The sequence below is a fragment of the Gasterosteus aculeatus genome, chromosome 10 (genome assembly GCF_964276395.1).
Source record: "Gasterosteus aculeatus chromosome 10, fGasAcu3.hap1.1, whole genome shotgun sequence".
NCBI classification, from domain to species: Eukaryota; Metazoa; Chordata; class Actinopteri; order Perciformes; family Gasterosteidae; genus Gasterosteus; species Gasterosteus aculeatus.
The window spans coordinates 1,618,979-1,632,896 of NC_135697.1; the positions used below are offsets into that span (position 1 = coordinate 1,618,979).

Consider the following 13,918-nt stretch of genomic DNA (forward strand, 5'->3'; position numbering starts at 1 on the left):
CTTAAGTGTACTAATGACTCTTACGTTCGCTATTGAAATGCTCTCGCGCACACTACTGAGACACTCTTACGCATACTAATGAAACACTGCGCATCTCACTAGTGAACGTAAGAGCATCTTATGAGTGAGCATAAGAGCATCTCACTAGTGTGTGCGTAAGAGCAGAGTTACACCGGAAGGCGGAAGCCAAGAGGGCAGGTTTTGAACAGCGAAAAGCACCAATCTTACGCCCTTCCTTAATATGCTTTTAAGTCTGGACTCGCCTGTACTTGTGTAGGTCCAAGTTTATAAATACTATGCAACATTTCTGCGGCCGGTTTATCAACATTCAGCCTTCGTAACATCCACTCCGAGGATGTGGGAGATGTGAGGTCTAGTTAACGGGACCATCTGACTCCACCAGCCCCGGGGATCAGCCTCATCTCACGCCGCAGAAAGCAGCCTCTATTCTCGGCCAGACTACTAGGAAATTCTCTGCTTGTATTAGGGATTTTCAATGACCTGAGGCATATTTGTCCTTATCGGAGTTGCGCTGGGACTAAAGAGTTGCGCCCCCCCTCTTTGACCGCAACGTCCGCGCCACCCCCACTCCCCTAACCTGAAATGACTTTGACACCCTGATTTACAGCCTCACGAAATACTGTCCTCTTTTATGGTGTTATGGATATGGTCATTCTGTCTTGTGTCCACTTTTCCTTAGAGGAAACCACACATGTATTTCTTACAAAGAAATATTCAATAATTCATATTTGGATTTTTTAAAATGTTTATTATTCTTTGTAATCGCTTTGAAGCTGATGTCCTGCTGCCGGTTTCAATGACTGTCTCCCCACAAGTCCTTTAATTAAAACACTTAGTTTTAATGCATAATGATAGACAGTACAACAAGACTGCACATTATGGATACAGACAAGACGTAATAGTTTAATTCAAACAAAGTTCTGAATTTAAACTCTGCCCACAAAAAACGTAACATAACCGATAAGCAAACACCAGTCTCAGATTAAAAGTTATGAACACTCAGCCTTGTCACGACCGGACGGTGGACGGGAACCCAAATGCACGACTCACACAACGTGGTGCGAAAAAAGAATCAAAGTTTATTAACAAAAGGACAGGGCATGGCCGCTGAAATAAAAATCACTCGTGGGCGAGGAAAAAACCGATCTAGAGACAAAAACTGAAAGCAGGCTCAATTAAGGTGTCGACAAAAAACGAGGCAAGACTGTGGACATACGTAGCGCTGGCACGGTGGCTTGGGACAAGACGAACTGGCACAGGACAGAGGGAGACTCAGACAATATATACACACACATAGGGGAAGTGCACAGGTGGAGACAATCAGGGGAGGGGCGACAATCACACCGACACAAGAGGAAGGGGAAAGTTGCCTGAAACAAGGGGAAGGTTCATTTTCCAAAATAAAACAGGAACTCACGAGACGGACACGAGACAACCTAACTAACATCTTTTTCTGGACATGACAGTACCCCCCCCTTTAGGGACGGCTCCTGACGGACTTTTGCGGTTGTTGAAGTCCCTGATGAGTGCCGGGTCCATGATAAAGCTGGACCGGACCCAGGAACGGTGCTCCGGACCATAGCCCTTCCAGTCCACCAAGTATTGGTGTCCCCTTCCGCGTTTGCGTACGCCCAAGAGTCGCTTCACTGGGTAGACCGGTCCCCCATCAACCATCCGGGGAAGCGGCGGAGTTGCGGCTCCGGGCACCATAGGGCTCTCTCTAACTGGTTTCAGCTTCCCCACGTGAAAAGTAGGGTGCACCCTCAGGGATCTGGGAAGGCGCAGACGAACAGAGACAGGGTTAATTACTCTTGACACGGGAAACGGACCCACAAACCTAGGAGCTAGCTTCCGGGAGGCAACATGGAGTGGCAAGTCCCGTGTGGAGAGCCAGACTTTCTGGCCCGGCTGGTATGTCGGAGCTGGCTGGCGCCTCCGATCAGCGACCTTCTTCATGCGCGCCGCGCTGCGAAGGAGGATGCTGCGGGCAGCTGCCCAGATTCGGCGGCAACGCCGGACCATGGCATGGGCGGAAGGGACGACTACCTCCTTCTCAGTATCTAGAAACAGAGGCGGTTGGTAGCCGAAGGCGCACTGGAAGGGGGTCAGCCCCGTGGCTGCTGTGGGGAGCGTGTTATGGGCGAATTCAACCCAGGTTAGGTGTTTGCTCCAGGATGACGGCTTCTGGGATACCAGGCAACGAAGACTCGTTTCCAATGCTTGGTTAAGGCGCTCAGCCTGTCCATTGGCCTCTGGGTGGTATCCGGACGTGAGACTGACCGTGGCCCCGATCAGTTTGCAGAATTCAGTCCAAAAACGGGATACGAATTGGGGCCCCCGGTCTGACACCACGTCCCTCGGGAACCCATGAATGCGAAAAACGTGGTTGAGCATGGTTTCGGCAGTCTCCTTGGCTGACGGAAGTTTAGGCAGGGCTATGAAATGAACCATCTTTGAGAATCGATCCACCACTGTGAGGACAGTGGTGTTACCTTGAGAGAGCGGGAGACCAGTGACGAAGTCCAGCGAAATCTCAGCCCAGGGTCGACTGGGCACCGGGAGTGGTTGCAGCAGCCCTGTGCGTGCCTGGGAGGAGGTCTTGTTCCTAGCACAGACGGGGCACGCACCAACATACTCCCGGACCTCGCGTTCCATGGCGGGCCACCAGAACCTTTGTCTGATGGCATATATGGTTCTCCTGATCCCTGGATGGCAGGTGAGCTTTGAGGTGTGAGCCCAATGAATCACCTGTGGGCGCATAGTTGCCGGAACAAACAGGCGATTAACTGGACAACCACTAGGTGTAGGGTTCTCACCATTAGACCGCTTCACCTCTGATTCTATCTGCCATGTTACCGCTCCTACCACACGGTGCGGTGGCAGCATTGGTTCTGGTTTCTTGGCAGTGGGCTCGGGGTTGAACAGACGAGACAGGGCGTCCGGCTTGGTGTTCTGGGACCCCGGCCTGTAGGATAAAACAAAGTTAAAGCGGTTAAAGAACAGAGTCCATCTGGCTTGGCGAGAGTTCAAACGCTTAGCCTTGCGGATGTACTCAAGATTTTTATGGTCAGTCCAGACAATAAACGGGTGTTGGGCCCCCTCCAGCCAATGTCTCCACTCCTCTAATGCCAGCTTTACCGCGAGCAACTCACGATTACCAACATCGTAATTCCGCTCCGCCGGTGAAAGTTTTCTGGACAGGAAGGCGCATGGATGTAGTTTGTGGTCTTCTGTCGATCGTTGAGATAGGACCGCCCCCACACCGTCGTTGGAGGCATCCACCTCCACCACAAACTGTCGGCTGGGATCTGGAACCGTGAGGATGGGGGCCGTGGTGAACATCTCCTTGAGTCGGGTGAAAGCCACCTCTGCTTGGGGAGACCATAGAAACGGGGCTTGGGGAGAGGTGAGAACATGGAGAGGAGATGCTATGGCGCTGAAGTTTCTGATAAACCGTCTGTAAAAGTTCGCAAAACCCAGGAATTGCTGAACCTTCTTACGGTTATCAGGTGTAGGCCACTGGGCCACAGCGCTGACTTTAGCCGGATCCATTTGTATCTTTCCAGGGGCTATGACAAAGCCCAGGAAGGACACAACGTTGGCATGGAATTCACTCTTTTCTGCTTTGACATAAAGATGGTTCTCCAGCAGACGCTGGAGAACCTGCCGAACATGGCGAACATGAGTGTCTCGGTCAGGGGAGAAAATCAAAATGTCATCTAAGTAGACAAATACAAACTGATTAAGGAACTCCCTAAGAACATCGTTTATCAACGCCTGAAATACGGCCGGGGCATTGGTCAGGCCAAATGGCATCACGAGGTATTCGTAATGGCCCGAGGGGGTGTTAAAGCCGGTCTTCCACTCATCGCCCTCTCTAATACGGACGAGATGATAAGCATTGCGCAAGTCTAGTTTGGTGAAGATTCTGGCTTGTTGCAACTGTTCAAAGGCCGATGACATGAGGGGCAGGGGGTATCGATTCTTGATAGTAATGTCATTTAATGGTCCATAGTCAATGCAGGGTCTCAGGGAACCATCCTTCTTCCCCACAAAAAAGAATCCTGCTCCTGCTGGAGACGAAGAGGGACGTATGAGTCCTGCTTTTAATGAAGCCTCGATGTATTCAGTCATGGCTACTTTCTCAGGGCCGGAGATGGAATAAAGTCTCCCCTTCGGAATGGGCGCACCCGGGATAAGGTCAATGGGACAGTCATAAGGACGATGGGGTGGTAGGGAAGTGGCCTTACTCTTGCTGAACACCTCCTCAAGATCGTGATAACAACTGGGAACGGAGGTCACATCACGCAAGTTGTGTGTGTGGGTCGGAGCTGAAGCCGATACAAGGTCCCCAATGACTCCAATCTCCACTTCTTGGCCAGGAACCCTGTCTAGCCCCCCCCGCTTCCCTCCCCAGCTTATGATCCTCCCAGAGCACCAGTCAATGTGGGGGTTGTGTTTTTTGAGCCAGGGGAACCCCAAAATCAGGGGGTGTTGGGCCGAGTGGAACAGATGAAACGTCACTAGTTCGTGGTGGTCCCCGATGCGTATAGCCACAGGTTCAGTCACATGTGTTACATTAAAAATAAAGCTGCCATCCAAGGCGCTGGCTTTCAACGGCTGGTTCAAGGGAGCTGACCTAACTCCCATTTGGTTGGCAAAACCCCAGTCCATGAGGCTTTCATCAGCCCCAGAGTCAACCAGTACTCCCATTGAAACTGTGGTGTCATGGTGGCTTACCTGGATCTTCATCAGGGAGCGGGAGGAACTGCCCGATGAGGCGAAGCGGTTCGACAGGGGACTCTTCTTCCCCTGGTGGGTTGTCCTCCTCGCCGGACACCCTACCACTAGATGTCCTTGTTCCCCGCAGTAGAAACACCTGCCTTCCTGCAGGCGGCGTCGTCGTTCTTCAGCGGACAAACGAGCCTGTCCCAGCTGCATGGGCTCCTCTGGATCACGCGAAGAGACAGCTCTCCACTGGACCGGCGACGGTAGGGGGGAAACGACCCTTGAGTTTGTTGAAGGGAGACCTCGGTCCTGCATTCGTGTCTTCAAACGATGGTCTGTCCTAACAGCCAATGCGATGACTGCGTCGAGGTCCTCAGGCAAATCAAGGGGAACTAACAGGTCTTGGATGGGATCCGAGAGTCCTGAGATGAATGCATCATACAATGCCGTGGCATTCCATCCGCTATCTGCTGCTAGTGTGCGGAAGCGGATGGCATAGTCTGAGACAGAGTCCATACCTTGGCGGATAGTGTTCAGCTCCCGGGCTGTCTCTCTGCCGGATGTCGTGGGGTCAAACACTCTCCTCAATGTCTCGGTGAACCGAGCGAGTGATTGGCAGCTTGGTGAAGCTCTGGACCATTCCGTGGTTGCCCATACTTTCGCTCTCCCCGTGAGATGGGAAATCATAAACGCCACCTTGGACCTTTCTGTGGGGAAGGCTGAGGGCAATTGTTCATAGTGCATTTCACAGTTAACTATGAAGGACTTGCATTCCCTAGACTCACCGGAGAACTTCTCGGGTGGGGCAAGGCGAATTGCCTGACTGTGGGGAGCTGGAGCTGGTGGTGCGTCGGCGGCCGCCAGCACGGGCGAGGCTGATGGTGCTTGGTTCAGATGGGTGAGCATCTGATGAATCTGGTTAGATAGGAGATTCACCTGGGTCGTCATGGCGGCCTTGAAGTCCTCCTGCCCGCTTGCCAGCCCTTCCACTCCATGTTGCAGGGCGGACAATTGATCCTCCTGCTGCTTAAGGCGGATACCTTGAGCGCCAATGGCTGCCTTTAGGTTATCCGAGTCTGCTGGGTTCATGCTGGCCAGTTCGTTCTGTCACGACCGGACGGTGGACGGGAACCCAAATGCACGACTCACACAACGTGGTGCGAAAAAAGAATCAAAGTTTATTAACAAAAGGACAGGGCATGGCCGCTGAAATAAAAATCACTCGTGGGCGAGGAAAAAACCGATCTAGAGACAAAAACTGAAAGCAGGCTCAATTAAGGTGTCGACAAAAAACGAGGCAAGACTGTGGACATACGTAGCGCTGGCACGGTGGCTTGGGACAAGACGAACTGGCACAGGACAGAGGGAGACTCAGACAATATATACACACACATAGGGGAAGTGCACAGGTGGAGACAATCAGGGGAGGGGCGACAATCACACCGACACAAGAGGAAGGGGAAAGTTGCCTGAAACAAGGGGAAGGTTCATTTTCCAAAATAAAACAGGAACTCACGAGACGGACACGAGACAACCTAACTAACATCTTTTTCTGGACATGACAAGCCTAGTTTTACTATTCTATCTTATGCATCTTATAACCGCTACTCAAAAGTCGATAGAAGCGGAGTATTTTACAGAGGTCTGGCCGAGAATAGGCTGCTTTCTGCGGCGTGAGGTGAGGCTGAGGTAAGGCTGACCGCCCGGTGTTGATGGAGTCAGATGGACCCGTTAACTAGACCTCACATCTCCAACAACCTTGGAGAAAATTGTTGAATGTTGATAAACCGACCGCAGAAATGTTGCTTAAGCAACTAACTTCTCGTCTGAAAAAGTCCTAAAATGTAACCTGAAACCTCGCTGTCTTATCTATCCCTCACACTCCAATGCATTCAATGTAGATACAGTTGGCTCTATGCCTCAATGAGTGAATATAACAAAGCATGCATAGTTTGTCTTCATCTTATAACTAGTACACTTTAATTACAACACATCATAAATGATCACCGTTCATCACACTACATCATGAGATCAGTTCATGCGGTCCAATACTCGATACTAAGACATTTGCCTCAATCACCTGTCTTACATTCAGTTGCTCATCTACTACCTGACAGGAGAAAATACTCCCAAAAAACCCTCTTTGGGGAGAAAATTGGGAGAAATCCATAAAGGACGGCAATTAGCATCTGTCCCCAGGTGCTAATTGCATTACATTGTGACAGAATGTTTTAATGTGTACAGTGTTTACATGACTATAAATTGTGTTTGATCCATATTGCATTCACAACTAATATCTAACATCACACAAACTACAATTCTAGACTAAACATTCCTACATGTACATTCATTTCTATGACTAGGCGTGCACTTCTACTTAAATCCCCAACAAGTGCACCAGGCAAATTGACGATGATCCCTCCTCCGCCTCCAGCTCCGCCTCTACCAAAGCGGGCATATTAGTTGGATTCGGGAGTTCCTCAAAGTGTTCCTTCCACTGCCCGATAACCTCCTCAGTCGCGGTCAACAGGGTCCCATCCTTACTGTACACAGCTTGGATGGTTGCCCGTTTCCCCCTCCTGAGGTGCCGGATGGTCTTCCAGAAGCACTTTGGTGCCGACCGAAAGTCCTTTTCCATAGTTACCCCGAACTCCTCCCATACTCGCTGCTTTGCCTCCATCACGGCAGAGGCTGCTGCCCTTCGAGCCTGTCGGTACACTGCAACTGCCTCTGGAGTCCCACCGGATATCATAACCTGGAAGGCCTCCTTCTTCAGTCGGACGGCTTCCCTGACCACCGGTCCACCTCCACAGGAATGTGAAAGAAGCTCCGCCGGAGGTGTGAGTTGAAAATCCTTTGGCCCGGGGCCTCCTCCCAGTTCACCCTCACTACACGCTTGGGTTTACTGAGTCTGTCCCCAGTCTTCCCCCCTCCTCTGACCCAGCTCACCACCAGATGGTGATCAGTTGACCGCTCTGCCCCTCTCTTTACCCGAGTGTCCAGAACATGCTGCCTCAGATCAGACGATACGATTACAAAATCGATCATTGATCTTTGGCCTAGGGTGTTCTGGTACCACGTACACTTATGAACATCCTTGTTCGAACATGGTGTTTGTTATGGACAATCCGTGACTGGCACAGAAGTCCAATAACAAACAACTGCTCGGGTTCAGATCAGGGAGGCCATTCCTCCCAATCACGCCTCTCCAGTTTTCTCCATCGTCGCCCATGTGCGCATTGAAGTCCCCCAGTAGGACTATGGAGTCCCATACTGGAGCCCTATGCAGGACTCCAAAAAAAAAACTCCAAAAAGGCTGAATACTCTGAGCTGCTGTATGGTGCATATGCACAGACAACAGTCAGCGTTTTCCCCCCCCACCACCCGAAGCGTAGGGAGGCAACCCTTTTGTCCACTGGGGTAAACTCCAATGTAGCAGCACTCAGCCGGGGGCTTGTGAGTATCCCCACACCTGCCTGGGGCCTCACACCATGGGCCACTCCGGTGTAGAATAGAGTCCATCCCCTATCCGGGAGTGTGGTTCCAGAGCCAAGGATGTGCGTAGAGGGAAGCCCCACCAGATCCAATTGATAACGCTCCACCTCCCGCACAAGCTCCGGCTCCTTCCCCCCCAGAGAGGTTACGTTCCACGTCCCTAGAGCCAGTATCTGCCGCCCAGGTCTGTTCCGTCTCGACCCCCCACTGTCTCTGCCACCCTTGTAGCAGCGAACCCAACCGATCGGTTTCCCCCACAGGTGGTGAGCCCATCTGGTAGAGGTCACTGAGGTAGTCAAACAACACTGCAGATAGATGAGAGACGTCCAGAGATACTAAACGCAATGGGTGTTGGGGGGCTGTCTTGGATGACATGCCTCTTTAACATTGCGTTAAAGTCTGGGGCAGTGCCAAAAGAGTGGCGGACCGGGGTGGTGGCAAAGAGAGAGCTGTGTTCGGGTGCTCGGCAGTAAGTCGAAGGCGTTTCCGGTGAGGCTTGGCCTTCACCAGGGCTGCGCCTTGTCACCAATCTTTTTTTGTGGTTTTGGTGGACAGGATATCGAGGCGTAGTCGGGGGGTGGAGGGTCTACAGTTCGGGGGGCTGCGGATCTCATCCCAGCTTTTTGCAGATGATGTGGTCCTGATGGCATCTTCTGTCTGTGACCTCCAACTCTCACTGGAGCGTTTCGCAGTGTGAAGCCGTCGGGTTGAGGATTAGCACCTCTAAATCTGAGGCCATGTTTCTCAGCAGGAAACCGATGGATTGCCTACTCCAGGTAGGGAATGTGTCCTTACCCCAAGTGAAGGTGTTGAGAAATAACTCGGGATCTTGTTCACGAGTGAGGGGAGGATGGAGTGTGAGTTTGGCCAGCGACCGAAATGGGTTTCCTCGGGCGATTGGCTGGCGTCTCCCTTAGAGATAGGGTGGGAAGCTCAGCCATTTGTGAGGAGCTCGGAGTAGAGCCGCTGCTCCTTTGCATCGAAAGGAGCCAATTGAGGTGGTTTGGGCATCTGGTGAGGATGCCCCCTAGGCGCCTCCCTAGGGAGGTGTTCCAGACACGGCCAGCTGGGAAGAGGCCCTGGGGAAGACCCAGGACTAGGTGGAGAGATTAAATCTAATCTCTCTAAGAGTCCGGTGAGTGGCAGTTTAATGGCAGTGTATTCTTGCTTTGGCAGAATGACGGGGGTGATAACGAGCGGAGCAACTCAACGCTGATTGGGTTTCGCTAGACAGCGTCGGGCGAAAGAGCAATTTATTCGCTTTGCTCATTTCCTTTTTCGCGTCCCACATCTTTGCCTCATTCGCATCTGTGCATTGACTTTACATGGAATCTACTTGCGCGAATAATTCAGTTCGCTTTTGGTGTGAACGCACTATTATACTCACTCATCCCCCTGATCCCTCTATTTGTCTCTGTCCATCTTTCTCTCTCTTATTCCCTGTTTTTCTTTTTCAGTCAGTGTGTTTACATGATGGTATAATTCATATCTTTGCTTAGTCGGACCATGCTATCTTTCGGGGCAAGTGCTATTATCCCAATATACATGGCAGTGAATAAATTGAATCATTGGCCGAAAGCATGTCATATCCGATACGATAGGTGGTGCTGTTTTCATTACAACTAGTTGTGATACAGCCATTTCCGCTTGACCTCACCACTACCATCAACAACCAACAACAGCAACATCAACATTACGAGAAAGATGTCGAACGGAGAGCAAGGTGAAGCTACATCCCTCTACTATTTTTGCATGATGTTAATAGGTGTACAGCGAATGCGAATGGCGCTATTGGCTGATTTGATAACGGAGAGAAGACGGCGTCGGGATCTCAAGCATGCACAAAGACCAGTTCCTTATCCAATTCACCGTTACATGCCGCAATAGTCGAACTATCAACTGGATCGGATAGAGTTATCCAGGGGTGTTAGTCGGACCGCACATAGTCGGACAAAAGTGTTTACACGAAACGGATAATTCGATTTCAGTCCGACTAAGCCAGTTATTGGAATCCATGTAACCACGCTGACTTTCTGCCCCCCTCTCTGCCTCCTCTGTCCCTCTCTTTCTTACTCACTCTTTCTCTCTGTTTCTCTCTTCTTCCTCCCAATCCCATCTTTTCTAAATAAAATCCCCATGGAGGGATTTTTTTACTGTAATGCTTGTGATGAGACCTATCGATTAATAACTTCTTAGTTTGAAGGACAAACATTTTGACCCCTTCTATCCCTCATTCAATAATTTGAAAAATAAATCCTCAATGATTATCTGTACCTTAACGTGAAGCTTAGAATTTAGCTGTTTTGTTGAAATACTTATTGCTCTTTCAAATACTACTACAACCCTTGAGTTTAACTAGAGGATTTGTGGCATTCATGTGTAATGTATATTTCCACAGTGCCTGGCCTCAGAAAAAATGCTTGCAACAAGAATTGCAGTCCGTTCCAGTTAGTCAACGTTGAACATCATTTCATGTACAGTCTCAATACATGTTTTTCACCAGCTCTGTCAATCTCCATGTAATGAGAGCCACGTTCTTTGTTGGGAGACGGTTGGCCTCATTCTGTCTCACTGTGCTTGCTTGGCTCTAATAGAGGCCAATGAGCACAGTCGTTTACATCCTGAAAAAACTGGCTCGTGTTAGATTTGCTTTGAAGTTCTTGGAGAAGTTAAAAATCCATTAAACATTCAAACGTCAAGCAAATGCCACTCGTCATATTGCATGTTATTTTTGCATGACACACTCTAGGATTTATGTCTACTTTGGAATATTTATCTAAAAGACAACCACATATAAATATACTTATTTAGGCATGATTTAGGCAACAGGATATAATGGGGGCAACTGTGGCTAAGTGGTAGAACAGGGTCATCCTTCAAACACAAGATAAGCAGTTCGATCCACGGCTCCGCTACTTCATGTCGATGAGCAGGGCACTTAATCCAAATTTCTTCCTGCTTGTCCTGCAGTGTGTGAATGTTATATGAAAGTTAGATTAGATTATTTATTTATAGTTCATTTTCTTGGGTTAAAATGACAAATGTTGCAGGCGGTAGGTCAACCTGTAACGTCTTTGTGAGAGTACAGTGATGATAGAATGAAAGTAAAATGATCTGTGGCCATGTTTGAAATGCACTCTGGTCTCTAAACTTCACAAAAACGTCTAAACCCAATATTGCATCTCGTTCAAATTTGTGGGGAAAGGTTGTAGTTATAGCAAATACACCATGATTGAGATGTGGGAAACTAACTTTGAAGGGAGTGCAAGCTCGTCAGCACAGATAATAAAAAAGGAGACATACTGAGAAGAAACAAGTTTACTATGGGATGGACTAGAACTCTTTTCATTTTGAGTTCAAATCAATTATAAAATGTTGGTCATCTAAAAATTATTCAGCATTCAGTTTTAGTTTTTTTTTAGCTCAAACCTTTTGTGCCACATTTAGTTGCAAAAAAACAAGCCCTGGAGGCAAACCAGGTTTTCCCACTTGGAATTCAGATGTGTCCCAGGACATTCAAAATTCTTGTGCATTTAAACTTGTAACCAAATCAACCAGAAATTAAATCTTACGGATGATGATTTAATCACCCTGTAGTAGAAGTCCTATATGCTCAGCTACTATGGGGATTTGCTGACTTTTTGAGGGGGGCTGAACTCTGATGTGACGCGCAATGTCGCCACACAGCGGGGGTGGGGGTGATGCCGGGGCAGGCAATCCTACAATTGAGTGTATAAGTTTCATCTTGTCTTATGGCTTTTTATTTTCTCCAGCCTGTGCTCTCGGGAGTCATTGCCAGTGACCTTCCAGGCCTGTGTCATGACCAAAGACTGTGACGTGACTGAATGGTCTGAATGGTCAACTTGCTCCAAGGAGTGCTACAACCCCAACGGGCCCAATGGGGAACGCACTCGCACCAGAAAAGTGAGCCAGTTTCCCATTGATGGGGGAGCAGATTGTCCAGAGCTAGAGGAGAAAGAACCCTGCAGCCCACAGAGAGACGGAATGCCACCCTGCATTGTGTAAGTACTGGACATAGAGAGAAGGTCAAGTGTTATAGCACATATATAGCAAATGTTGTGGTTACTCAGGCTGAAGTTCAACCTTGCTTTCATTTTAACAATTTTACAATTTATCGATGCTGACTATGTGGCTTAGACATCCATGCTACTATTCAGTGATACCAATTATGATTTAGTTCACACATTCACTGTCTGCCCAGAAGATGAATCCACTTTAGTGATGACTACTCATCTAGTGCTACTGCGACATTTGGGATTAATAGTTTTTTAATCACAAAAATTACGTAGTATTGTATATAGTATTATGATAGTTTGAAGTCAAATGCTTTCCCTTTGGACAGATTTTTAATGATGTTGGTGATCCCTTAACAAAAAGTGATTTTCCTCTCATCTGTGCATGAATCTGCTTATAACTAGGTAAATTGGGTAATCATTTCTGAAAAGTAAACATTGCTGTTGACTTCAAATTTCTTTTGCAATTTTTTCACCACAAGAAGAGTGCCATGGACGAGATTAAATGTCCACCGCACCATGCCAATCCTCACTTGGTACATACCGCTACCTACCACTCTGGTACATGCAACCTGCCACTTTTGAATTTCGTCGTCCCTCTAGCACTCAGTGTAGAACAATCCATGACACAATGCTCAAATGTAAATTTTAATTTTTAATTTTTATGATAAAAAGGAACTGTTATGTGTTCCTTTCTGATGTTCAAAAGGTGAGGACAAAAAGAAATTGTGTGTGTGTGTTTTTTCCTGGGGTCAAACTGACCCACAACATATACAGTACACAACAATACATTTTACTAATCTCAATAACAGAAATTGTTTTTAATTCCAAATATACTAGATAACAAAGCTTTTCTTAAAGATATTATAAAACCATAAAAATACCCAAAAGTTTCAAAAAAGTCAAATTTTAAGTCAACCAGGAAACAGGTATTCTGGATGTGTAAGGGCGGTGGTTAGTATTTTTATTTGATGCACTATTTAGGTAACCAACAAAAAAGAAAGTTCTTGTCACGGTTATTTTAATCATTTTCTGGAGGGTTAGATTACAGGAGAGAAATTGACCTAAATAAAAAGGTATCAGTTCATCTCAATGTAATGTGCGGTTTGCTCTCAGAACAGTGTCACAATTGCCTACTGTAACCATTGATTGGGCAAGCACAGGAAATTAAACTCTGATCTAATTTCACGTGCACACAGTCAATTAGTCAATTTGGCCGCACCGATTTTCTTATGGCAGCAACACACAATGGTAGGTGTCCTTTCCCCTGCGTCTCTTTTGAAACTTGATACTGACCCAAAGTAATTGAGGATTTGCTGTATAGATCTATCATATTCCAATCTAATTATAATTTTAAGGAAAGACATTAAGGTTTTGATAAACTATCAGATTAACTCTTTGTGTGTCCTCTTCTGTCCTCAGCTACAGTTGGAGGACCACAGAGTGGACAGAATGCAGGGTTGACCTACTGTTGAGCCAGCAGGACCGACGGCGTGGAAACCAGACAGGGTTGTGTGGAGGAGGGATTCAGACTCGAGAGGTCTATTGTGTCCAGACCAACATGGAAACACCACCCAACCTCGGCTCACTCCGCAGCAAAGAAGGTGATTTGCAGAGCAGCATTTTTTTCCTGTTCTGTT

At 48.0% G+C, this 13,918-nt stretch overlaps 1 protein-coding gene across 1 annotated transcript in view; it reads left to right on the top strand.

Annotated features, from left to right (window-relative positions):
* thsd7aa (thrombospondin, type I, domain containing 7Aa) overlaps positions 1-13,918 on the top strand; it is a 108,419-nt gene that overhangs the window by 40,918 nt on the left and 53,583 nt on the right. The window contains exons 3-4 of the mRNA XM_078080685.1: positions 12,018-12,266; positions 13,701-13,882. Of these exons, the coding sequence (XP_077936811.1) occupies positions 12,018-12,266; positions 13,701-13,882 (431 nt within the window). The remainder of the gene's footprint in view (positions 1-12,017; positions 12,267-13,700; positions 13,883-13,918) is intronic.